Source organism: Phascolarctos cinereus, unplaced genomic scaffold (assembly GCF_003287225.1).
Source record: "Phascolarctos cinereus isolate Bilbo 61053 unplaced genomic scaffold, phaCin_HiC Scaffold_3;HRSCAF=262, whole genome shotgun sequence".
NCBI classification, from domain to species: domain Eukaryota; kingdom Metazoa; phylum Chordata; class Mammalia; order Diprotodontia; family Phascolarctidae; genus Phascolarctos; species Phascolarctos cinereus.
In genome coordinates, this window is record NW_027555736.1 from 594,692 (window position 1) to 618,153 (window position 23,462).

At 49.9% G+C, this 23,462-nt stretch overlaps 1 protein-coding gene across 1 annotated transcript in view; it reads right to left on the reverse strand.

Moving 5' to 3' along the window:
- The window catches only part of ADGRA1 (adhesion G protein-coupled receptor A1), a 288,662-nt gene that overhangs the window by 50,887 nt on the left and 214,313 nt on the right, over positions 1 to 23,462 (reverse strand). The window contains exons 13-16 of the mRNA XM_020973047.2: positions 17,485 to 17,719; positions 16,239 to 16,447; positions 4,045 to 4,172; positions 2,774 to 2,897 (exon numbers count right to left, since the gene is read on the reverse strand). Of these exons, the coding sequence (XP_020828706.1) occupies positions 2,774 to 2,897; positions 4,045 to 4,172; positions 16,239 to 16,447; positions 17,485 to 17,719 (696 nt within the window). The remainder of the gene's footprint in view (positions 1 to 2,773; positions 2,898 to 4,044; positions 4,173 to 16,238; positions 16,448 to 17,484; positions 17,720 to 23,462) is intronic.

Consider the following 23,462-nt stretch of genomic DNA (forward strand, 5'->3'; position numbering starts at 1 on the left):
GCTCTCTCAGCAGAGATCGTCTCCCCTAGTTTACAGAAAAAGTGGAGCCCCTCTTCTCCCCTCTTCCTCATTTCCCGTCACTCAGATGCCTTCTGCCCCTCTCCGCTTTCAGCCCTATCTCTCACCAGGAGGCAGCCCTTCTCCTTGCCAAGGTGAACCCCTCAACCTGCTCAAATGGTCCAGTTCCATCCTGTCTCCCCTGCAGATTGCCCCCTCTCTCCATCACCCTCACTCTGTGCCTTATCTTCAGTCTCTCCCTCTCCACCGGCTCCTTCCCTCCTGCCTATGAACACACCCCTGTCTCCCCTATCCTGACCCTGCCACCACACCCTTCTATCTGTGCTATCATTTCATCTCTCAGAAGGTTAAACTCCAAGAAAAGACCACCACCAGCAGTACCTCCATTTGTATTTCTCTTATTCTCTTAACTCTTTAGAATCCATTTTTGACCTCCTCATTCCCCTGAAACTGCCCTCTAAAGTGACCCACAATCTCTTAGCTGCTAGATCAATGGCCTTTGCTCCATCCTCCTTCTCCTTGACCTCCCAGAAGCTTTGGACACTGTTGTTACTCTCTCTTCTCTCTGGGTCTTCAAGGCACTCTTTCCTTCTCATCCTGGTTCTCCTCCTCCCTCTCTAACTATTCCTTCTCAGTATCCTTGGCTGGATCCTTCTCCAGGTCATTCCCTCTAAACATGGGTGTCCGTTGGGGTTCTGTCCTGGGTCTTCTCCCTCTATCCTGCTTCCCTTGGTGACCTCATCAGCTCCCATGGATTTCATGACTATCTACGCTGATGATTCTCAGATCTACCTTTCCTGTCCTAAACTCTCTGCTGACCTCCAGTCTCTCATCTCCACCTGCCTTCCAGATATCTTAAATGAGATGTCCAACAGACATCTTAACTCAAAATTCCAAAACAGAACTCATTCTTCACCCAGCCAAACCCTTTCCCCTCTTACTTTTCCTATTACTCTCAAGGGCACCTCTATTCTCCTAGACCTTCAGGCTCCCCACCTAGGAGTCATCCTGGTCTGCTCACCATCTCTTCCTCCCCAGATTTAATATGGTGCCAAGGTCTGTCAATTTCAACATTGCAACAGCTCTTGAATAGGCCCCTCCTCTCCTCTGACGCTGCCCCCAACCTGGCGTAGACCCTCAACCTCTCACTCCTGGACTATTGCAATAGCTGCTGCAGGGTCTGCCTGCATCCCGTCTCTTCCCCCTGCAGTCCACCTTCCACTGATGTCCGGCCACATCACCTCTCACCCTCAATGAACTCTAGTGGCTCCCTATGGCCTCTAGGAGCAAACAGAAAATGCTTTATTTGGCATTCAAAGCTCTTCATAACTTTACCCCCTTCAACCTTTCCAGTCTTCTTATGGGGCCAGCTAGGTGACAGAGTGGATAGAGTGCTGAGAGGCAGCCAAGAAGATCCGACTTCAAATCCAGCCTCGGATACTTACTAGTTGTGTGACCCTAGGTAAATCACTTAACCTCTGTTTGCCTCAGTTTCTTCAATTGTAAAATGGGGATAATAATAGCACCTCCTTCCAGGGTTGTCGTGAGGACCACATGAGATACTAATTGTAAAGAACTTAGCTTGGCACAGATTAAGTGTTATATAAATGCTAGCTACTGTCATCGTCATTATTATGAGATGATGCCATGAGCTGCTCTCCTTCCCATTCATCTCTGGACTCTGGGCACTTTCTCTGGCTCTTTCTCATGCCTGGGACACTCCTTCTCCCTCTCCACCTCCTGGCTTCCATGGCTTCCTTCATCCCACAAATGATTACAAGAAGCCTTCCTTGGTTTCTTGTAATGCTGTTCCCTTTCTTCTATTGTCATCCTCAAAGTATCCCATACACGTCTTGTTTTTACAGTTGTTTACATGGCACCTCCCCATTAGACTGGGAGCTCTTTGAGGGTAGGGACTGTCTTTTGTCTTTCTTTGTATCCATAGCACTTAGCACAGTGCCTGGCATACAGTAGGTGGTTAATAAATACTTGTCTGATTGACTGATTGGGTCCCTCTCAACCTCCCTGAGAGAGCAAGAGAGGCAGAGACAGAGAGAGGAGACGTGGTGGCATTGCCCCTGGAGAGACAGCAATCTGAACCTCAGCAAAGACAAATGACTTGGGCAATGTCACACAGCTAGTTGATGGCAGGACAAGGGTTTGAATCTAGACCTGCAGAGCCCCAGACAGCCCCAGAAAGCAGACATAGGGCCAGGAAGCTGTGAGTTCAGCTTTTTTCTGCCACCTTGGGCTCATTTGCACAATTGAATCATCCTTAATCTTGGTTTCAAGTTCTCTGGGGTCCAGACTGACGCTCCCTAGGGGCTTAGGAATTTTCTGCCTTCCCAAACAGAGTAAACTGCTGCCTTATCTATTAGGGTGATACAGACTTGGGGTCCTAGTGAGAGATGTCGAGAAAGCAGCCACACGAATGCACCTTAAGGCCCTTGAGGGCAGAGCCTCAGGGCTCCCACAAGCAGGCTTGTGGGGGAGGCAGGAGCACCCAACACTGGGCTCTGTCCCTTCAAAAGCAGTCCAGCCTGGACTGCCTGGATCCTGGTTCAGGATGGGCAGTCAGACCAGACCTGCCTTCAGAGCCCCAACCCAGACAGAGGCACATGGTAGAGACACAGCTATGGGCTGAAAATGGCCCCAGAGACACTGAGGAGAGGGAGGTACACAAGCATTCCACCCCTGCTGCTCTTGCCCTAGGGCTAAACTTCTGGGGAAAAGTGAAGAGAATTCAGATACTTACGGCCTGGCAGACAATCGGGTACTGGGTGCGATTGATGCCCCCGGCAAAGACAGCAAAGGTGAGGGCTGTGTGGAAGGAGAAATTGAGAAGCATATGCCACCCCTTGCGGCTGATGCGGATTGTGCTGTGAGGACGAAAGAGCAAACAAGTCAGTGTAGCACAGCAGAGGCAGCAGGTGGTGCCACAGTGAACACAGTGCCGAAAAGCCTGGGTTCAAATGTGACCTCAAGCATTCGCTAGCTGGGTGGCTCTGGGGAAGTCACTTCACCTCTTCCTGCCTCAGTTCCCTCAGCTGTAAAATGGGGACAATAATAGTACCTATCTGCCAAGGCTGTTGTGAGGGTCAAATGAATTAGTATTTGTAAAAACAAAACAAAACAAAACAAAACAACAGAAATGCTTAGCACAGTGCCTGTGCTAAGCGCCTGGTGGATTGGCCATGGAGATTGTCCGCCAGGCCCAGACCTCATTGCTGGTCCTCTCATAGCTGACTCCAGCCTGGGTGAGAACTCTCAGGCCAGGCAGGCTGATCTTAGCACCACACATGGCATGGAGGTGATGCTGAGGTCACGAGGGCTGGGCCAGGAGAGCACAGAACTGCTCCTGCAGAGCTGAGAGGCTTTAAGGACGGCTTTAGGGCCAAGCAGATCCAGCCCAACACAGTGTAGGGGCATCATCACCCACTTGTCTCCCACAGAGTCCTCAATTTAGAGCTGAGAAGGGCCTGATGCGCCAGAATCTAAACCCCGCCCCCATTTTACAGAGGAGGAAACTGAGACAGGGAGAAGAGACTTCTCCTCCTAGGAGTCTGTGATGGGAATTCAAATCAAGGTCTTCCTCAGCATGAGGTCTCTAGGGCAGGGGACCTCGGAGCCAGTCTGCAGTGCTTTGGAATCAGCCAAGCTCTGTTTTTACAGAAAAAGATGCCTTCTTGTCCCCTCCCCCTCTCCGGCTCAGTAACGACTACCAAGGCGGCAAACAACGGCCCAAAGTCACTTAATTTGACTCAGACATTTAATTGGGCTGGAAAACTTGGGGCTTCATCCCGGACACCCACATTTGGAGGGCATTGGATAACGGGAAGTAGGCTGGGAGAGGGGGCCAGGCCAGGCTCTTCCCCACCCCACCCTGTTCTGCACTCCATCCTCCCAGAATCGCAGCTTCCTTCCCCACGTTTAACTGAGGGAGAGCTTCTGGCGTGTACGATGCCTCGTCTTGTGCCCAGTCCGATAGTGGACGGGGACGGCCCTGGGGTGGTGCCGACGCCTTACCTGTGGTGCACGATGTAGGTGAGGATGGAGGCAAAGAGGCACAGTAACATGACCGCGGTGCACGCGTAGACCACGGGGTGCAGGAATTCCCCAGGGTCCTCGGGCAAGGAAAGGACTGTCTTCAAATCCTGTCACAGAAGGAAAACCACATTAGCGGTGTCAGGCAGGCCGGGGCTGCGGGGAGCAGCTCCTGCCTGCATCATTTCAGGGGCTCAGGGGCCACGCCGCTCAAAGTGCTTCCCAGCCAGAAGAGATTCAGGCAGGGCGGAGAAAGCATCAGACAGCCAGGGACTGAGGGGGCATTCTTTGAGAAGCCGCCATAAAGAAGGGCATGCAGGGCGTAGATGGGGGCCAGGGGGGCGGGGTTCTGCACTGGTCTGAACCTGGGGGTGGGGGGACGGAGCGAGGTGGGAGGGGCATCAGTCCCTGGCTCTGGAAGACCACTTTCAAAGTGCAGCTTTGCACATCAGCAGCGGGGTACCGTCTCCTTCCCCTCAGACATCTGCTGGCAGAAGAAAGACCCGTGGTTGTAGGTCGGACATCTGACATCACTCAACTAAGACTGGTTTCCCAAAAGATAACGACAATAATAACAAAGTGGCAAATCCACCGGCCTTTTCTCCCTCCTCCTTCCTGACTTTTCTGCTACATTTGGCATTGTTGACCAGTCACCTACAAGGAAGGGACAGAGTCACCAAGAGTTTCAGAGGATGGAAAGGAATGGCCCTGGACCCAAGGCTGTCATTTCTCTACTGTTATCCAAGAACAGTTGTTGGGGCTGTTGGTGGTAGTCCTCAAGACAAGTGTGCCAGACAGTGGGGAATGCAATGAGAGAACCTTGAATTCTAACATCAGGGGGCTCTGAGAAGCCCAAAGTCATGTAGCCTGGCTCAGAGATAGAGCAGTAATATTCTTATCCTGCTGGTCAGTCACAAAACAGGAAGCTGCAGGAGGTACCCAGAGGAGTCTTAGGGATGTTATCTCTGCACAGCTCCTGTTAAGACAGTCCAATGTGATGCTAAAATGGACATCCTGTGCCAGGATGCTTGTGGGCCAGGATATCTGAAAGGCAGAACCCAGAGAGATGCACAAACTTTAGAAAGGAGAAGGACCCTTCCATCTAGACAAAACAAATTTCAGGAGAAGCCAAGAGTCACATTCTCCCTCTGTTTTTCCATGAAATTGTGAGCTAAGATGGATACCGAAAGTGTATGATGGCCAAGGTGAGAGGTACCCTTATAGGCAGTCCTAAGAGCCAGCTCTTCCACTACCATGGCTTCTGCTTCTAGAGAGAGGACAAGGAGAAGCTGGGAGCATCAGAGACAGCTGTGATGCCCACAGTCCCCAAGAAGATGGCAAATTGTAGCCCATTCCACAGGGTCAGCATGATGACATAAAAGATTTTAGAAGGGTCTTAGGATTGTCCACTTATAGATTGTAAGCTCCTCCAGGGCAAGTACTATGCCTGAGATGGCTCTGAATGGCTGGAGAGCCTAGCATAATGCTGGGCACATAGCAATGCTTCCATTCTTCTGGATCCTGTGACTATGTTGGTATAGGAACGCCCTCCCAGGAGCACTGGTCCTCAATGGTCAGGGGCTGAAGGTCCATCATTAGCCTAAGCCCCAGGATTGGAGCCTTCCAGCTTGGCTGGACCCATCAGAACTTGTAATCAATTCACTGATGTGGCCTTTGAGATCCCAGCATCATCACCTTTGGACCACCATGAACCATTGGAGGGGGGACCATCAGAGCACAGTAAATAAACTCCACCAGTGTCTATTTGAATGAATGAATAATCAAGGGAAGACAGGAGGTGACATGAAGAGAAAAAAAAAGGAAAACAGGGTTTTGACTTCACACTCTCCCTCAGTGTACCCTTGGAAAAGCATGTTTGAGCTTAAGCATCAGTCTCATTGTTTCGAAGGCTGTGATACGCAGCAGCATGCTGCAGCCTAGTGATAGAACCTGGGGGTGTGCTATACAGTGATGACAGAGGCTCTCTCAGTTTTATAAGGTGCTTTCCTCCCAAGCGCCTGGTGATGGCTGAGAAGGGGTGTGGTGGTGAACGATTAACAATTGGCTCTCAAAAATGGACATGTACTTTTAAGTTTAATTTGCATTATTAACATTTTCTCCATTGATTTCTTAAGTCTAGAAAGTCCACCAAACAATATATTAAGTCCTGATTCTCAGTGTTTGCTTATTTCTGAAATGTAAGTACTTACACTGAGAACCTAACAATAAATTCTCTTGAGCCAGTAGGAGCTGGTTCCAGGACAGCCCTGGGGATGTGGTATAAATATTCGTATCCCTCATTTTGGAAAAGAAGCAGCTGAGGCCCAAAGATGCTGTGCTGTTTCTCAAGGCTCACTGGTTAGTGAATGTACAACCCAGGATCCAAATCAAAGAGTCTTCTGACTCAATGACCAACATGCTTCTCTTTCCCCCTCCCACTATGCTTTCTCTCTATACCAGTATATGTGCATGTTTCCATATGGGAGACTGAGAAAATTAATCATCCAGTTATTCAGAATGGGTGAAGGAACTGGTGAGGTAACAGAGGTTTTTGATGGGAAGGTCACAGTAGTACTGGAAATCGGAGGTCAGATACCACTCTTCCAGGCCCCTTATTTTTTCCTGTTGCAGAGACTGATTTGGAGTTGAATGCACTGCCATGATCCTCAGAGAGCAGAAAATGGCTTAATCTTCCCATCCAGGAAGGATGACTGATATGTGGGATTGGGGGCTCTCCTGCTTTGCCCCCAGTAGCAGGTCATGACCATTAAAATTGATGAAGAGGAAAGAATATGTAGTAGCATCCCTGTCATGTTGACGTGAGTGTGTGGTTGGCTTTTGTGTCCTCTTCTTGCTTCAAAACAGAAACAAGTGTGTGATGGCTCCATGTCTCTCCCCTCCCCCAATCCCAGTTCAATCTGTGAGTGCTGGGGCCATAAGGGAATTGGGCAAGGGCCCTTCCTATGGTCCCAGTATGAAAACCCATGACTTCAACACACGTCAGTCTGAGGAACTGGGGATTTTCAGCCTAGGTGACATGAGAGCTGCCTTCCAGCATTTGAAGAGATCAGGTAGGAAGAAGATTAGGTTTGTTCTCTTTGGCTGATCTAGGAGCCATGGGGAAAACTGCCCGAAAGTCTGACCTAGTCTTGATGCAGGAGAGAACTGCTCAGCAATTATAATCATTGAGTCTGTCCATTTCAGGACTGGAAAGTTCCCCTTACCCTCCAGTGTAGCCCCTAACCAGAGGGAATCCCTACCCCCAACTTCCCCAGCCTCTGCTTGAAGACCTCAAGGAAGACATCCTCTGTCCAAAAGGGGAGTGAGAGGGCTACCTCAGGAACTATCTAGCATCCTCACTGTAGGGCTCCAAAGACTGGAGGCTATTGCAGGATGACTTGCCAGGGATGATGGAGAGGAGGTCTTTATTCAAATATATGTTGGCTCCTGAAATTGCTTTCAACTGTGAAGTATGAGGAGTCTGTGAAATTCAGAGCCTTCACTGGTTTCTCTAATTCCCCCATTGAATATTTTTTGGGGCAAGGTTGGAGAGAAAGAGAAGGAAAAGGAAAGTGGTCAAATGAAAATTGCAGACTCTTCTTTATGCTACTGCCTAGCACACAGGAGGCACTAAATGAATTCTTGTTATTGGATTGATTGATCATTGGCCATCATTTCTCACAGACAAGGAAAAGACTGGGATATAAGAGTGAGAAAAGCATTCCTACTCAAACATCCCTTCCCAGTCCCTTTTGCTTTGAGAAGACCTCTTAGATCCCCTGGTGGGCCTTTGTGGTATGCAGGGGAGATAAGCTACCGTCATCTAGGATGGGGCTGGCTGTAGGCCTTCAGATGCATGTCTTAGCTTCCTTAGTTCCTGGCCCCCAAATCTGCAGAATTCCATGATCTCAGAACTGGAAGGAATTTTAGCAGCTGCTGGTCCAAGAGGATATGCTCCCCCACCCCCTATCCTCTGACCAAAGTGTTCTTTCAAGAAGTCTTTGCTGGAAGCCACCCAGAGAAAGGACGGATGCCCTCTGAGGTCACCCACACCACTTAAAAATAACCTGGCTGCTTAGGAAAGTTTTTATTTTTTTATGTTGAGACTTAATTTGTCTCATTACAGATTTTGCTCATTGTTCCTTGTTCTGCTTTCAGAGAGCAAATGGAACAAGTCAACTATCGTCTTTATGACTGCCCTTCCTTCAAACACTTGAATGTTACAGGCATGTTACCTGTATACATACATACATACACACATACATGAAATATAAAACTGATGTGCAATAAACACAGATAGCCACTCATATTGCATGTTGATTGACCCATAGTATCATTATTTACACATGACAACTTTGATCCATTCTGAGAAGAGCTCTTTCTGAATTATCCACTTGACCAGAAAATGAGATTTCTAGGAGGAGGCTGGGGATGGTGACTAACAGTCTTTCTGAGCTGATGCCCTGTAGGTAAGGGCAGCCTATGGGGAGCTAAAGGAGGAAAAGGATGGAATGCCCCTCTCCCCCAGCAGTCAGTTAAGGGAAGGATGGGAAGGCACCATCAAGGCCCTTCTGCCTCTGTGGAGGAACTCTCTTTCTGATAGTTTCTTGGTTCTGTGAAAGGAAACTGATTTGTGGGAACAAACACTAGAGGAAAGACCAGGAAATGACCAAGACTGGTAGAGAGTTTAGCTTGGCCTCCCACCACAGGTTTGCCCTCTTCTGTAGGGGGTGGTTGGAGATAATGCTCTTCGATGTGTTTTCCAGGGGATAGATTTCAAACCCAACAAGGACAGGTCAAAGATGGGAAGTGTAGCACCCTGGACAGCTCCTCTACACCTAGCTGAAGCTTTCAGGAAGGCAGGAATAATAGGAAGATGATTACAACTGACTCTCATTTACTCACAGAGATGAATCTTAATCAGTCCTGACCTTAAGACCCAACTTTGGGCCAGAGGCTTTGGAAGGAGGTAGTCAGGAACTCATGAGAAAGCTACAGCTCTAGAGACTCAAAAAGAACAGATGAGAAGGAGGAGGTCTGGGTGGGCCAGAGCTAGGTCCCAGAACCAAGAGGCTGTCCAGACCTGGGGAGCTAGTACAGCTAGGCTAAGCCCAAGCAACCTTGGAGGCCAGGGGCATTGGGGTGCAAACCCACACCAGGTGACATTCTGTTCAAGAGTTGTCCCACTTGCCTAATTGGAATATGATAGCTTGTGGCAGGGAGGCAGGGAACAAGGGACCCTCAAGGTGCTTGAGGACAAGTGAGCAAAAAAGAGGCAGAATTATCCTCTCCCCTCCTTTGTGCTGTAAGATGAGACTGCAGTGATGTTACTGGCATAGTCAAACATCCATTTTTATAGTTCTGCTGATTTCATTAGAGATCTGTGATAAATTTCCCCTCTCTGCTTTTTTAATGATAATTAATTCTTATTGATCTGTCAACCTCTCCTGGAAGTATTCCCTGGGGACAAGTGGAAAGAAAGAGAGGCATTATTCCTTCACTCGGGCTCCAAAATCTTAGGATTGTACCTTGCATTCAGAAAGATAGAGAGAGCTTTTGCTTAGACTAAGGAAGCAATAAGCTCTCCGTCCTCTGCCCTGATCAGACCCCATCTAAAGGACTGGGCTTAGTCTTGGGTGCAACACTGGATGAAGGGCACTTATGAGCTGAGGAATGTCTAGAGGCTGGTGGCAGAATAGGGAAGGGCCTGAAGTTGTGCATATGAGGATTTACTGAAGGAACTGGTGACATCTAATCCATAGAAGACTTGGGAGTGGGGTGGGGAACATGAGAGCTGTGTTCAAACATCTGAAGGCTGTCTTGTGGAGGATGGGTCAGAATGGTTCTGCTTAGCCACAGGGGAAAGAACCAGGAGAATTTGGAGAGGGGAGGAGAGGAGTTGCAGAGAGGCTGATTGAGGTTGGATGTCAGGAGGTTTCCTAACTATCAGAGCTGTCTCAAAGTGGACTGGGATGCCCCCCCCCCTTGCCATTAGGATGGTTAGAGTTTGATGTCACCCTTCAAACCTAGTAGAGACTCCTTTGGTGTAGGGATTGGACCAGTGGCGAGTGTGGCTCTTCCCAGCTCTGGTATTCTGAGGATATTCCGGGTTTTAGGATGACTGCCGCGGCACACAGGTGCAGAATACATCCAGCCATCATACACAGGAGTCCAGACCAGACAACAGACACTCTCTTTCTAGAGGACTTCATGGATAATCAACCCTTTGGATTATTCAGAAATGCAGAGAGAAGAAAACTATTCTAGAGACTGCTGTTAATGGTGCCATTGCATTTCTGAACTGAAAAACATATCCTCCATTTGTTTCTGTCCCAGTCAATTCAAATAACATTAAACAATTCCTCAGTGCAAGGTTATCTTGGCCAGGCAAGCTTTTAAGATGGATGCAAATTCTATAATTTGATATAAATCAAACATTGAATTGAATGGCCAGTTTGAAGCAGAGAAGACTAGGACAACCCTTCTCTCTTCCACCATCTTCCCCTGCTTAGGCTCCAGAGCTGCACAGGATTTGGAACTGGAAGTAATCAGAGCTCATCCCTCCATTGTACAGATGAAGAAACTGCAGCCTAGAGAGGACTTGCTTAAGATTACAGAGATGGCAGCTGAGTCTAACAAAGAGAACTAAACCAATGACTCCACCAGCTATTCTTTGGAACAGTCTAAATGGTTGTGAACAGGGTCAAACTTTGCTCAAGAAAGAAGTTGCTTAATAGATAAGTGGCTAAAAGGTGAATCTGCTTTGATCTTAATCTATTGTGTTGGTCTCCAGAATCAGTGACAGAAAAGGAGAAGCCTCTGAGCTCTGAGCAGCTGTAATTAGCTTCCTTTCTAAAGACACAATTAACTTCAATAGAAGAAGCATTTGAGAAAAGTCAACTTTGTTTCCTTTTTTTTTTCTTTTTGGGTAAGCAGTGGGGTTAAGTGACTTGCCCAGGGTCACATAGTTAGTAAGTATTATGTGTCTGAGGCCAGATTTGAACTCAGGTCCTCCTGAATCCAGGGCTGATGCTCTATCCACTGTGCTACCTAGCTGCCCCCGTCAACTTTATTTCCTAACTGGGAGAGAAAGCAAAAAGAGAAAAAGCAGCTTCCTGGAAAGAAGGGGTGTGACTTGTGACCGTGATACATTTCAATAAATTATCACAATTTTTTCTAACATACTCAAACATGAAAAAAGCCATCACAAATTCCACTCAGGTATCCAAGACGGCCATTTTGTCCTGAGGCGTAAGTCTGTTGTTTCCGATAACAAGCATTTCAGTCCTTAATTAAACATGGATACTAAGACTACCTTTGCAAATCCAGGCTTTCTCTGCCTTTGCTTCTTAACAACCCACTGCTGGAAATAGCCTAGCTAGAGAGCTCCTCCTCTGAGGTTTCCTGGCAGAAAGTGCATCAAGCAAGCACCCCAGACTGGCATCCTCCATGAGGCCAAACACCTTTGCGGGCATATCATCAAGCCAAAACTTGAATAGGAGGAAGGTGAAGAAGATGAAAAAGCAGGGAAAGGGCCAACCTGTCTTCTAAGAGAGACACTTTGAACCTAGCTCCTATTCACTCTTGAGAATATTGGCAAAGCTGTCCCCATGGACACTAGAATCTAGCTTTCATGAATTGCTCTTCAAAAAGTGAGAAGACCTGTGTCCAATAAGACACTAAGAAACTTGAGAATGGTGGCCACAGCCAGCCCACATTCACTCTGATGAATGACAGATGGAACCCATAGATGCTCCCTCTGGAGCCTAGAATGACCAACAACATTTATGCAGGGGGACAAGTTTTCCCAATGGCTGGTGAAGACCCAAGGGCTTCCCTCTCCTCTCTGATCTTGACTTCCCTGATGTCAAAACCACTATTGCATCTGCTGTCTCCAGCATCTGGAACATCTGACCACCAGTGTGGCCTTTGCATCCTGGAATATCTGTCTGTGATGCTGGCTCTTCCTCCTGGGCCTCCGTTTTGTGAAGGTTAGCCAGTCTTCATTCCCAGATCTGCTCCTGACTTCCCAGATCTCAAACACATGTCCAGCACTGGAAGCTTCATGCCTAATCCTCACCCCCACTACCCGTGAATTTCAGATCCCTTTTGTATGTTGTCTTCCTCCACTAGAATGCAAGCTTTTTGAGGGCAGCAACTAACTTTCTTTTTGCTAATATTTGAATTAAGGCAGCTAGGTGGCACAATGGATAGAATGCCAGGCTTGGAGTTAGGAGCAATTGAGAGTTAAAATCCAGCCTCAGACTCTTACTAGTTGTGTGACCCTGGACAAGTTACTTACTCCTGTTTGCCTCAGTTTCCTCATCTGTAAAATGAGTTGGAGAAGGAAATGACAAACCACTCCAGTGTCTCAGCCAAGAAAACCCCAAATGGGGTCATGAAGAGTCAGACATGACTGAAATGACTGAAAAACATTTGAATGCTATGTCTATCATGGCCTGGCACATAGTAAGCACTCAATAAATGTCTGCTTCCTTCCAGAGGGGACAGAGGAATGTGGGCCAGTCTGTCCTGGTGACATGGAGAGGGCTTGGAAGAGCTCCCTGGGAGAGCAGCCAGGCTAGCACCATGACATGTACCTCGGCCTGACATATCAAAGGGACTCCACTCCAGAGCTATTCATTTAATGATTACTGCACCAAGTCAGAACTAAACAACACCACAATGGGACCAAGAACACTCTCAGCGATCTCATCAGCTCCTAGGCAACTGTGGTAAATCTTTTATTACATCATTCATAGAACTTTATTTATTAATATTATGTGAACCTAGCTTTCTGTGGCAAAACCCAAAAGCTTACAGCAGAGGTCAGGCTGATCTCAGAGACCCCCACATGAATCTAGATGGCTTCAGGGAAGCTTAGCTCCCAACCAGTACTTCTTTCAGGTCTGTTTAGGTTTGTTTTGGGTCCATCTCAAACTGACCTTCTCTGGAGATTACCTGCTGCCTACGTGAGACCAATCAGGAGAATGTCCTTCTGCCCTTGTCTGAACTCTGTAGAATGTGAACCTCGCAGAGACTCTGAAAGAAGCCACACTTTCTTCCAGCTCTCTCCTTCACTAAATAAATGACCAAATACATGTTTTTTGAAGACTCTTTCAGGGTTCAGGGTTCATTCTTGCAACTAACACATTTAATCCCCTTCATGGATGACTCCCCAACCCCCATTTCCATCTTTGGCTTCTTTCTGTCTCCACACATCTCCAGCTCCCTAGGGCACACTTCCAGCTGAATTCCCAACATGTCCAGATCAGAACTCCTTCACAATACCCATGGCCCAATTCCCACAAAGTACCTATTTCCTGTTCCGGTCAATGGCATCACCATCCTTCCAATTGCTGGAATTCCCAAACCTGTCTTCCTTTACTCCCTCTCCTTCCCCCCACACGGCCCACTGAGTCAGGCCCTCATTACTGCTGTCTCCCCACCATCCCTCTGCTCACATAGGGCCATCTGAATTGGGGCTGCCACACCCCTCTCGATTCTCTGTTTCTTTTTTGGCGGGGCAATTGGGGTTAAGTGACTTTCCCAGAGTCATGCAGCTAGTAAGTGTCAAGTGTCTGGTCGTAGACCAGATTTGAACTCAGGTCCTCCTGACTCCAGGGCTGGTGCTTTATCCACTGAACCACTTAGCTGCCCCCTTGATTCTCTATTGCAACAGCCCCCATTTGTCTCCTTGCCAGCAGCATCTTCACATGGAATTTTATCCTCCTGGAAGCTAACAAAGGAGTTCTGCCAAAGTGCGGATGTGACCATGTCACTTCCTTGCTTCATAAACTATAGTGGCTTCCTCTTGTCTCAGTATAAGGCACATGCAGGCCTCAGTATAAGACATTTATACTGTTTGGCATTGAAGGCCCACACAACCTGGTCTCAATCTACTTCCTAATCTCACTGGCAGCTAGGTGGTACAGTGGTTAGAGCACCAGGCCCGGCATCAAGATGACCTTATTTGGCCTCACATATTGACTAGCTGTGTAACCCTGGACAAGTCACTTAACCTCTCCCTACCTCAGTTTCCTATCTGTAAAATGGAGAGAACAATAGCATCTACCTCCCAGGTTTGTGAGGATCAAATGAAATAATTATTATAAAGCACTTAGCACATTGCCTGGCATGTAGTGAATGTTATATGAAAGTCACATGTTATGATGATGATTATGATCATAATATTCCCCTCTTCATGCACGTTACAGGACTCACATAATGCGTAATGGTTATCTCCCATCTCCACACCTGGATTGCATTCCCTCTTCACTGTTCCTTGTTAGAATCCCTGGTCTCCATCCCAGCTTGGCTGGAGCACCACCTTTTACATGTCCTCCAGTTCCAGATCTCCTCGTTTCCTCTTTTCCAAAGCTTTTGTGTCTAACTGGGCCTGTGCCCATTTTTTGTACGAATGCCTCCCTTGTCCAATGGCAGCTCCTCGGGGCCCGGTTTGCTGTGCTTGTCTATGTGTCTCAGAGCCCATCTCAAGGCCTGGCACACAGTCAGTGCTTAATAGTTGTTTGCTGGCTGATTCACTGACAGCATTCACTCCAAACTGGGCAGGGGAGGCATCTCCCCTTGGGGCCAAGCAGGGCCCCTCTAGTGATGAGAATGCTGGTTTTCAAAGAAATGCTCAGTTTTGCCCTAAGACAGGGTGATCAGGTTCACGCTGAACTAACCAAAGCCAGGCACGTTGGGTGTGGCACCTGCAAGGTCAACCCTCACTTGGTTTAAAGAAATTGGAGGTGCCCTCATTCCAAACTGAATGGTGAAGGGGGAGCAGGGGCAGTCAGCCTTAGAGGAAAAGAGGCAACCCCTTCTCGGTCTGTCTCCTTGACCCCCTCAAGACCCTGGTGCCAAGGGGCACCCTGGCCATTCTGGATGGAAGCAAGTTCAGAGGGAGCCAGCAGAGGCCTGTATTCTAGTATTCCCTGCCCTAGAAGGCACTTGAGGATTGGCTGGTATTGGGCCTGTATCTGCCTGGAGCACATCGGCATTCTGAGCACACCCAGGCACACACTCACAAATAGCACACAGGCGAACACACAGACACACACAGCTCCTCTGCTGGCTGTAGCTGTGGAGTCACTTCACTGCCAAATCTTTCCTGGGTTCTATCGAGCCCTCCATGCCAAAAGGCTGCCTCCCCTCCCCCACCTCAGAAGCAAATCTTTGGGACTGCTGGGGGGCAGGTGGGCATCCCCAAGCTCTGCCCCCTGCCAGTATCCCAAAGCCATCAGCCTCTCCTCTCCATTCTGAGAGTAGCAGCCACCTACTCCAGGCTAACCCAGGCACCAGCCTCCTCCACCTTCTGCTTTCTCAACCCCCCTTTCTGAAGGCTCTGACCTCTGTGGAACCCCTACATTGGGGTCACTCTCAGAGGCTAGGACTGAGAGTAGGACTGGGGGGGTTAGTGGTAGGGGTCGGGGTAGGGACAGATAACTGCTGCCAAGGAGGGGAAGTGGGATGCTTCTGGGATAGAGAGCCACCTCTGCAGCCCGCGTGGATGTGCCGGCAAGCCCAGCTCCCCTTCCCCCACCCCCACTCCTGAGAACCCTCTGCCTGAAGAACCCCTCTGGGAAAGGGCCCTTGCCCTCCATGGTAGCCCTCATGTGAACTCCCAGAGTAAAGGAGCGAGGGAATGAGGGAGTAGGGGAGAGAGAGAGGGAGCTCACCGGCAAGACCAAAGCAGACTTGTCCAGCGGGGCGTGTGATATGCTTTTCTCCTGGTCGGCGGGCAAATGATTCACCATTGCAGCACGCCTGATACTAATTAGTATGATCCTCACAGAGCAGGGAGCCGGGCATAGAGCAGCCGGCCCTTGAGCGGAAGAGAGCGACTGCCCTCCCCGGCCCTCCTCTGGCCTGTGGAACCTGAGCTTGGGGGTGGGAGATGGGAAAGGGGAGGGGAGGAGCACCAGCTGGCAGAAATTGCCTAACAGCTGACAGACCCCTCAGCCGGTAGGTGGCTTCTGGGGGTCCTGCCCTTCCCTGCCCACTGGGCTTGGGCCTTCTCTGCCTGGTGGCACACAAGCCTTTGGTGGGGGAAGCATGCCAACCTCGGGGACCATAGGTCTCTGCTCAGCCGCTGCTGGGACCCCTTCGAATACACTGGTCTAGCCACCAGGGTGCCAGGCATTTCTGCCAAGTCATAGATCCACACTCACCATGAGCACTGCGAAGTGGCCCCAGTGCAGGCACTGAAGGGTGAGGAGGTCTCCAGCTGAGCCGACTAGGTTGCACCGGTCTCCTCGCCAGCCTCCATGTCCAGCGAGAAGGTCAAAATCCCAAGTGGCTGCCACAGGGGCCAGCCCTGGAGCCCAGGGCCTCAGGCCGATGATGACTGGAGCACTCAGGCTGCTGAGGTTGCACCCATCTGTAAGACAGGCAGGCGGGGTGGGATCAGAGACCTCCTGAGACACAGGGGTTCTCAGCCCAACCCAATCCAATGCCTGCCCCTTCGCCTCCCTCCCCCAGCTAGGGTCTGCAGGGCCAGTTGCCAGCCACCCCACTTGGGAAACTGGATGCTGCTGCTGGCCTTTGCTGCCCAGTGGCCTGTCCAGGACAAAAAGCCAGGAGGCTGGCCCCCTGATGACCCATGGACGAGGTGCCAGGCAAGGAGCTTCATCTTCAGTCAATCGGTGGGAGAGGATGCTATCCTCCCACCTCCCTTGGCTCTGCTTAAGATGCCACAGCAAAGCGCTCTCTGCTTCTCAGAAAGGGCCACAGGAGGGCAGCTGGGAAAGTGCCTCGCTTGTACCAAGGTCCTTGCATTCTCCCCAGGCTTAAAAGCCTGAAGGCACAGCTAATGCAAAGCCCCCTGGAACTTCCGGGGAGAGCCTCACAGGCAGAGCCAAAGCAGTGTCTACCTTCTCAGAAACAGCAACAAGTTTGGACCAAGGCATTCGAGGCCTCGCTCCCAGATCCTGGGATACTAGGTAGGAGGCCCCCAGCTCCCGGCCCCAGCTGCCGGCCTGGGCTGCTTTGGCTCAGTCTCGTGGCTGACAGACTCCGCCTGGGTGCCCAGGGCAGCTCGGCTTTTCTTCCAACTCTCCACTGCTGCTCCTTTCGCATAAAGTTGGCCAGAGGCTGGCTTCTACCAAGCAGTAATGTTGTTCCCCCCCCCCACTCCCCTGTCGAGCTGCCCAGACCGCCAATGAAAGGACACAGGCATGTATATACGTATGTATGTGTTCGTGCACGCCTGTATACACATATGTATGCATGTGTTTTGTGCACGCATGCAAAGGGCAGCTGGCTCTGAACTGGCTGGAGAGCCTTCTCTCTCGCGAGTTTCCCTCCCTCTCACCCCCCCACCCCCACAGCTCCATCAGCATCCTGCGGCTCTTCCCATCCTCAACTGAAGCCGGAGCTCTCAGTTCCACGGCAAGGATGATGCCCCCAAGTTCTTACCTATTTGCGCAAATACAGCTGGAGTGGCCACCGACCTCCGCCTCCCGACAGCCGCAAGGCTGGACCAGTGGCCCGAGATGCTGCTGGGGAAGAGTTTCCCATTGCGAAAGACGATCAATTTCAGTTTGCAGGTGGAGTTATCAACAGATTGCCGGGCGGGGGCTCCGGCGAAGGGGGCCGGCTGGGGCAGATGGACTGAGGCTATCACAGTGACGCCGTCGGCGGAGGCAGCGTTCTGTAGAGTGAGGGAGAGGGGAGGGGAGAAAAAAGGGAGGGAGAAGAGAGGGAGGGAGAGAGGGAGAGCGAGACGTATAGAGAAGGAGAGGAAGAGGGAGAAGAAGAGGAAGAGGGATAGAGGGAGGGAGGGAGGGGGAGAGAGAGAGAAAGAGAGAGAGAGAGAGACAGGGACAGGGAGAAGGAAGGAGAGGTAAGGAGAGAGAGGGAAAGGGACAGCGAGGGGTACAGAGAGGGAGAGAGGAGAGATAGGGGGAAAGAGTGAGAAAAGGGAGTCAGGGAAGGGAGATAGGAGAAGGGGAAGGGAATGAGAGAGAGGAGAGATGGAAGACGGAGAGAGAGGGAGTGGGAGAGAAGCAGAGACCCAAGGAAAGAACCAGAGGCAGCCAAGAGGGAGGAATTGTGATGGGGGCGGGGTGGGGTGGGGGGAGCGACAAGATAAGAAAAGGAGAAGAGGGAATTAGAAGCCAGTCTCTCTCAGGATGCTATCAGAGGGTTTCAGTCCTTCATCAGCCAGCTAGGCGGGAGGTCGAGGGGCTGGGGAGGCTAAGGATGCTGGGGATGCTGCTGCCGCTGCAGCTGCTGCTGCTGCTGCCGCTTCTCCTCCTCGTCTCCTTTCCTGGGGACGGGAAGCCGGAGCCCGGCCAGCCTGGGCGGTCGCCATGGGGATGGGCGGGCTCCCGGGCGGGCGGGGTTGGGGGTGGGTGCCCGCGGGGCCGCCTCCCTCCTCTTGCTGCTGCTGCTGCTGCTGCTGCTGCTGCTGCTGCTGCTGCTGCTGCTGCTGCAGACCTGGGCTGCGCTGCGGCGGTGGTGGTGGTGGTAGTGGTGGCGGCGGAGGCAGGGGCCCCCGCGGTCGTCCAGGCCCAAGCGAGTACTGCGGCTCCCCGAGTTCTGGCTCTGGCTCTGAAGGATTTAAAGAGCCCTTGCAGGCGACTTGACTAGCTCCCTCTTCCTCTACCCGCCTGCATCCTGCCGGGGCAGTTGGCGTGAAGGCGCCCTGGGGCCAGAACGAGACAAAGACCGACAGGGACATGGAGAGGAGCGTCTCGCCCACCTCCAGCAGAGGGTGATTTCAATATGGGAAAGGAGAGCGAAAGCCTCCTCTTCTTTCACCACCAGAATGCACTTAAGGCAGCGGACGGTGCGGGCCATCGCCTTCCTCCAGGCTAGTGTACACGCAGTCTCAGCCGAGCACTGATCCCAGCATTAAAAGGCGATTGTAGCCCAAATGGGATTCCGTAGCCCGAAGCCTACTTCAGAGCCCGGCTCCAGGAGCAGAGGAGGGCGCCACACCCATCGGACCAGCAGAAGCAGCCTCCTTCTTCCAGTTAATTCAGACCCCAGGGGCCCAAGGCCAGGGTGCCTTTGCTTCTATTGCTCTCTCACTTCCTAACTGCCAGTGCAGTCTAGCCATGAAATGTTGCAGAGTAACTTGTAGGACAGGGGCAGGAGCAGAGGGCAGAGAAAGAGAAAGGGGAGTCTGGGGGAGCCACTTTCCTAAGAGGCCTCAGAACCTGCTAAAAAGAAAAAAAGAGGGAACACTTTTCCAAGTGGGAAACTGTGGCTTGGGCCCACCGCCCCTCGGCTCCATCCCTCCCTCCCACCAAACAAACAAAACTCGAAACCAGGCCCATGGCAGAAAGGGGCCTCCTCAAAGTCTGACTTCCAGGTGTAGACTCGGAAGCCCACTTTTAATGGTCACCTTGGACAGCTCCTCCTCACAGTGCGGTGGCGGGTTTTGTCTGGATCTACTTAGCCACAGACTGGGCCTCTCAAAGGCAAGTGCTCTCAGCAACACACTTTCTTTGTGTGGGGACCAGTAGGGCATATAGGAGCTAGGAGGGCCCAGCTCCTGCTGAGGAAGACTTTCTCTGTTCCTCTTTTGCCTTTAGGGGAGTCGCTCAAAGGAAAGCTCCCAAATCTCTTGCTTCTTCTGTTTTGCTGGGGAATTTTCTGCTGAACACCCATCTGCTTGCCTGTCAGTCAGAGAAGAGAGCATATGCGTCCCTGGTCCTCACACAGAGACACATCCACTCTGAGAGGGGGTCAGTGACTTCAGGGTCAGTGCATGGAGGTCCCCTCCCTAGCATACATATAACTTGAAAGACACCCCTAATGAGATGGGTGGGAGTCCCTCAGGAAGCAATCCTGCCCCCTTGGAAAGCATTTCCTATATCAAAGTCCCAACACAGCACCCAATAACCCTGAATTGAGAGGAAGATGCCAAACACAATTTACTGGGGAGGGGAAAGGGAAGCCCCAGAAATTGTATTCACAAGTGAAAATTCAAAAAGTCCCTAGGCTGGGCAGCCCACTGCTTGTTCTAGAATCACTGTAATCAGGGGTCACAGGTACAAAAGGACATTCGTTTTTCCAGGTCAGTCTGAATGCCTGAGTTTGTGGGATAGCATGCGTAGGGGCCCCAAGACCCCTGCCTTTCAGCTCCACCATGCTGTCTCTATTTGCTCAGCAAACATTTTCACAGTAGTGAACTATGTGCAAGGCTCCAATTTTGTCCCATACATCCACCTGCTCCCTCCTTCCCTCCCTCCCTCCTTCCCTCCCTCACTCCTTCCTTCCTTCCTTCCTTCCTTCCTTCCTTCCTTCCTTCCTTCCTTCCTTCCTTCCCTCCTTCCTTCCTTCCTTCCTTCCTTCCTTCCCTCCTTCCTTCCTTTCTTCCTTCCCAACTCTACCTTTGTGAAATTAAATCCCTGAAAGGATATGGTAATATTGGCACTAAAGACATGTGGTGTAGGTTAGGGGCAGTGAGAATTTGATATGACTCCTCTGATCCTATCTTCTTATGGAAGTGTGTTCCAACACCAGCTGCCCATCCACAGGACAGGGTCTCCCCCAGTCAGAAGCATCCTTTATTTTTTAAGTATCTTTCATGCCCTGGGTAAGGTAGGCCCTTAGGGAGACACCGAGAAGATGGGGCCCTGCTTTAAAGTAGTTGTCAGTTGATGGGAGGAGGGCTCCATGAAAATGTGAGCACACAGGACTGAAGTACAGAACAGACTCTTGAGAGCTTGTTCTGCACAGGAAAGCTGCTCTGAGATCTGGGAAGTCAGGGCAGAGAGAAGGCTACCTGGACAAAGTGGCAGTTCTCTGAGTACTGAAAGAAAGTCTTACTTGGTCTATTAAAGAGAGCAAAGGAAATAGGACCCATATATACAAAGAATTGGAAACAGAGAGGATACCCATAAATTAGGGAATATTTGAAAAAGTTGTGATACATATGATTGTGATGGACTATTATTGCACTGTAAGAAATGATGAGGGGGATAGTTTCAGAAAAAAAAAACTTAGGAAGACTTATATGAATGAATACAAGGTGAAGTTAGCAGAACCGGGAGATCATTGTACATAGCAACAGTAAATATTGTAATGATAATCAACTGTGAAAGACTTAGTAACTCTGATCAATACAATGATCCATGACATTTCCAAAGAACTCATAATGAAAAATGTTATCCACCTCCAGAGAGAGAACTGATGAACTCTGAGTGCAGATTGGAAGCAGACTTTTTTCACTTTATTTTTCTTGCTTTTCCTCTGTAGTAACATGGCTAACACGGAAATGTTTTGCCTGACTTCACATGTAGAGTGGGTATCATCTTTTTTTTTTGCCTTTTCAATGGGAGAGGAAAAGTATAGAGAGAGGGAGCAAATATGGAACTGAAAATTAAAAAAACACACATAAGCCTTAGAGTAGGAAGCCTGTTGAACTGAGAGTGAGAGACAAAACTCATCTCCCTCTATGGCCCCTCAACAACACTCCCTACCCAACTCCTATTTACCCTGGTATCTTAAGAAGATTGCCAAAGCCAATCCCTGTACATGTTCATTACATTTTCCAACCCTTCCAATCTCTTCCAGCAGTTTGCCCTACCATCCCGTTTTCTAGTCTTTGATGTCTCCCTGATGTCTTCCTTTGTTGCTTACAGAAATGGCCGTGTCTTCCTATCCTTAACAAACTCTCACTAGACCCTATATCCTATTATCTCCTCCCTCTCTTAGCCAAAGTCCAAGAAAAATCCATTTACACTCATCTCCATTTCTCTTCTTACTCACTTCTCCCCCTTCTGCAATCTGGCTTCCCACCTCCTCATTCAACTGATCCTGTTCTTTCCAAAGTCACCAGCAAGTTCTTAATCACTAAATCCAATAACCTTTTCTGAGTCATCATCCTTCTTCACCCCAATCTAGCCTCTGGCCACCTTCTTGCCCTGTACACAGTGTTCTCATCTCTCTAGTATTTCAAGAAACTACTCTCTCAGGTCTCCAGCTCCTTTACTGGATTACCATCCAAATGTTGCCTCCTATTGTGATCGTTCCCCAGGGCTCTGTCTTGGGCCTTCTCCCTTTTTCTTCTTAAATTTTCTCTGGACAATCCCATCAGCTTTCATGGGTTCAATGATCATCTCTATCCCAATGATTTCTCAATTTGTACATCCAGCCTGGTTTCTCTTCTGAACTCCAGTCTGGCATCACCAACTAACCTTTGGACATTTTGAGATGTACCATGCATGATCCACTGGCACAACAAACTCAACATATACAGAACAACTCACTGTATTCCCCTTCCTCACCCATCCCCAACCCACCCCTGATGCAAACTTCCTTCTTTCTGTTGAAGGCACCAACATCCTCCGTCCCAGTGACCCAGGTTCAAGACTCCTCACTCTTCCTCACCACCCACATCCAGTCCAGTGCTAAACCCTCTTATTTTTGGCTCCCCAACATTTCTTATCTTTCTCAAAGCCATTCTCTCTACATCTCTCACAGCTACTACTCAATTCAAGTCTCTATCACCTCTTGCAGTAGTCACTTCCTAAGTGGTTTCTCTGATACATCTTTCCTCTCCCCAATTCATTCTCCACACATTTGCCAAGGTGCATGATAACCAGATCATGGCTGCTGAGACTTCAGCCAGCATCAAAAGCTATCTGGATTGACTCAGTGGTCTGCCAGCAGAGGCTGGGCTGGCATTGCTTGGGCATGTCATAGACCCTTGCAAGAGTGGTGGACCTTTCTGGCTGCGACCAAGAGCCTATTCCCCATGGTGACTTCTCCCCACATTGGGAGACTGGATTTAGCTCTAATAATAATCCATGGGAAGTCTGTGAAGACAAAGGAAACCCTGAGGTGGGAAGACCAGGTCCTAGAAGGCTGGGGCAGGGCCCTTTCAATGAGGGGTGAGCCTCAGTGCTGGCCCCTGACTGCTGGATAGCACAGCCTGGGAAAGGGGAAGGGATCCAGCTGTGCACTCTTCAGCCTCAGGCATCTGAAAGGTCTATGAAGGATCTGAAGGATCTTGCCCCTGGATGTGTTCTTTCTCCTGAGCAGAGCCCACTCCAAGCCTGCTCACCCTGTGTGTCTTGCTCTCCCATGAGCCTCCTATGGGATTCTGCCCAGAGTGCTCCTGGTGGCACCAATATCATGGAACTAAAGAACTGACCTTCTTCAAGAGATGTGACAGGAATATCTGGGTTTAAATGACTTCAGTTCTGCCTCATGGGCATCTCCCAAATCACAGTGTCTCTAGCTTTGTACTTTCTTACCCTCAGATTTCCTCCTCCCTTCCTCTGCCCCCCATCAAAGTTTTCAGTAGGAACACAAAAATTTGACTTCTTTTGGTCCTGATTGGGGTTTCTCCTTGGAGACCCAGAATTTAACTTGTGCCTAGTTCTATAGAAGTGGTAAAAGGGCTCTCAGCTCCAGGGCAAGCAATCTGGCTAATA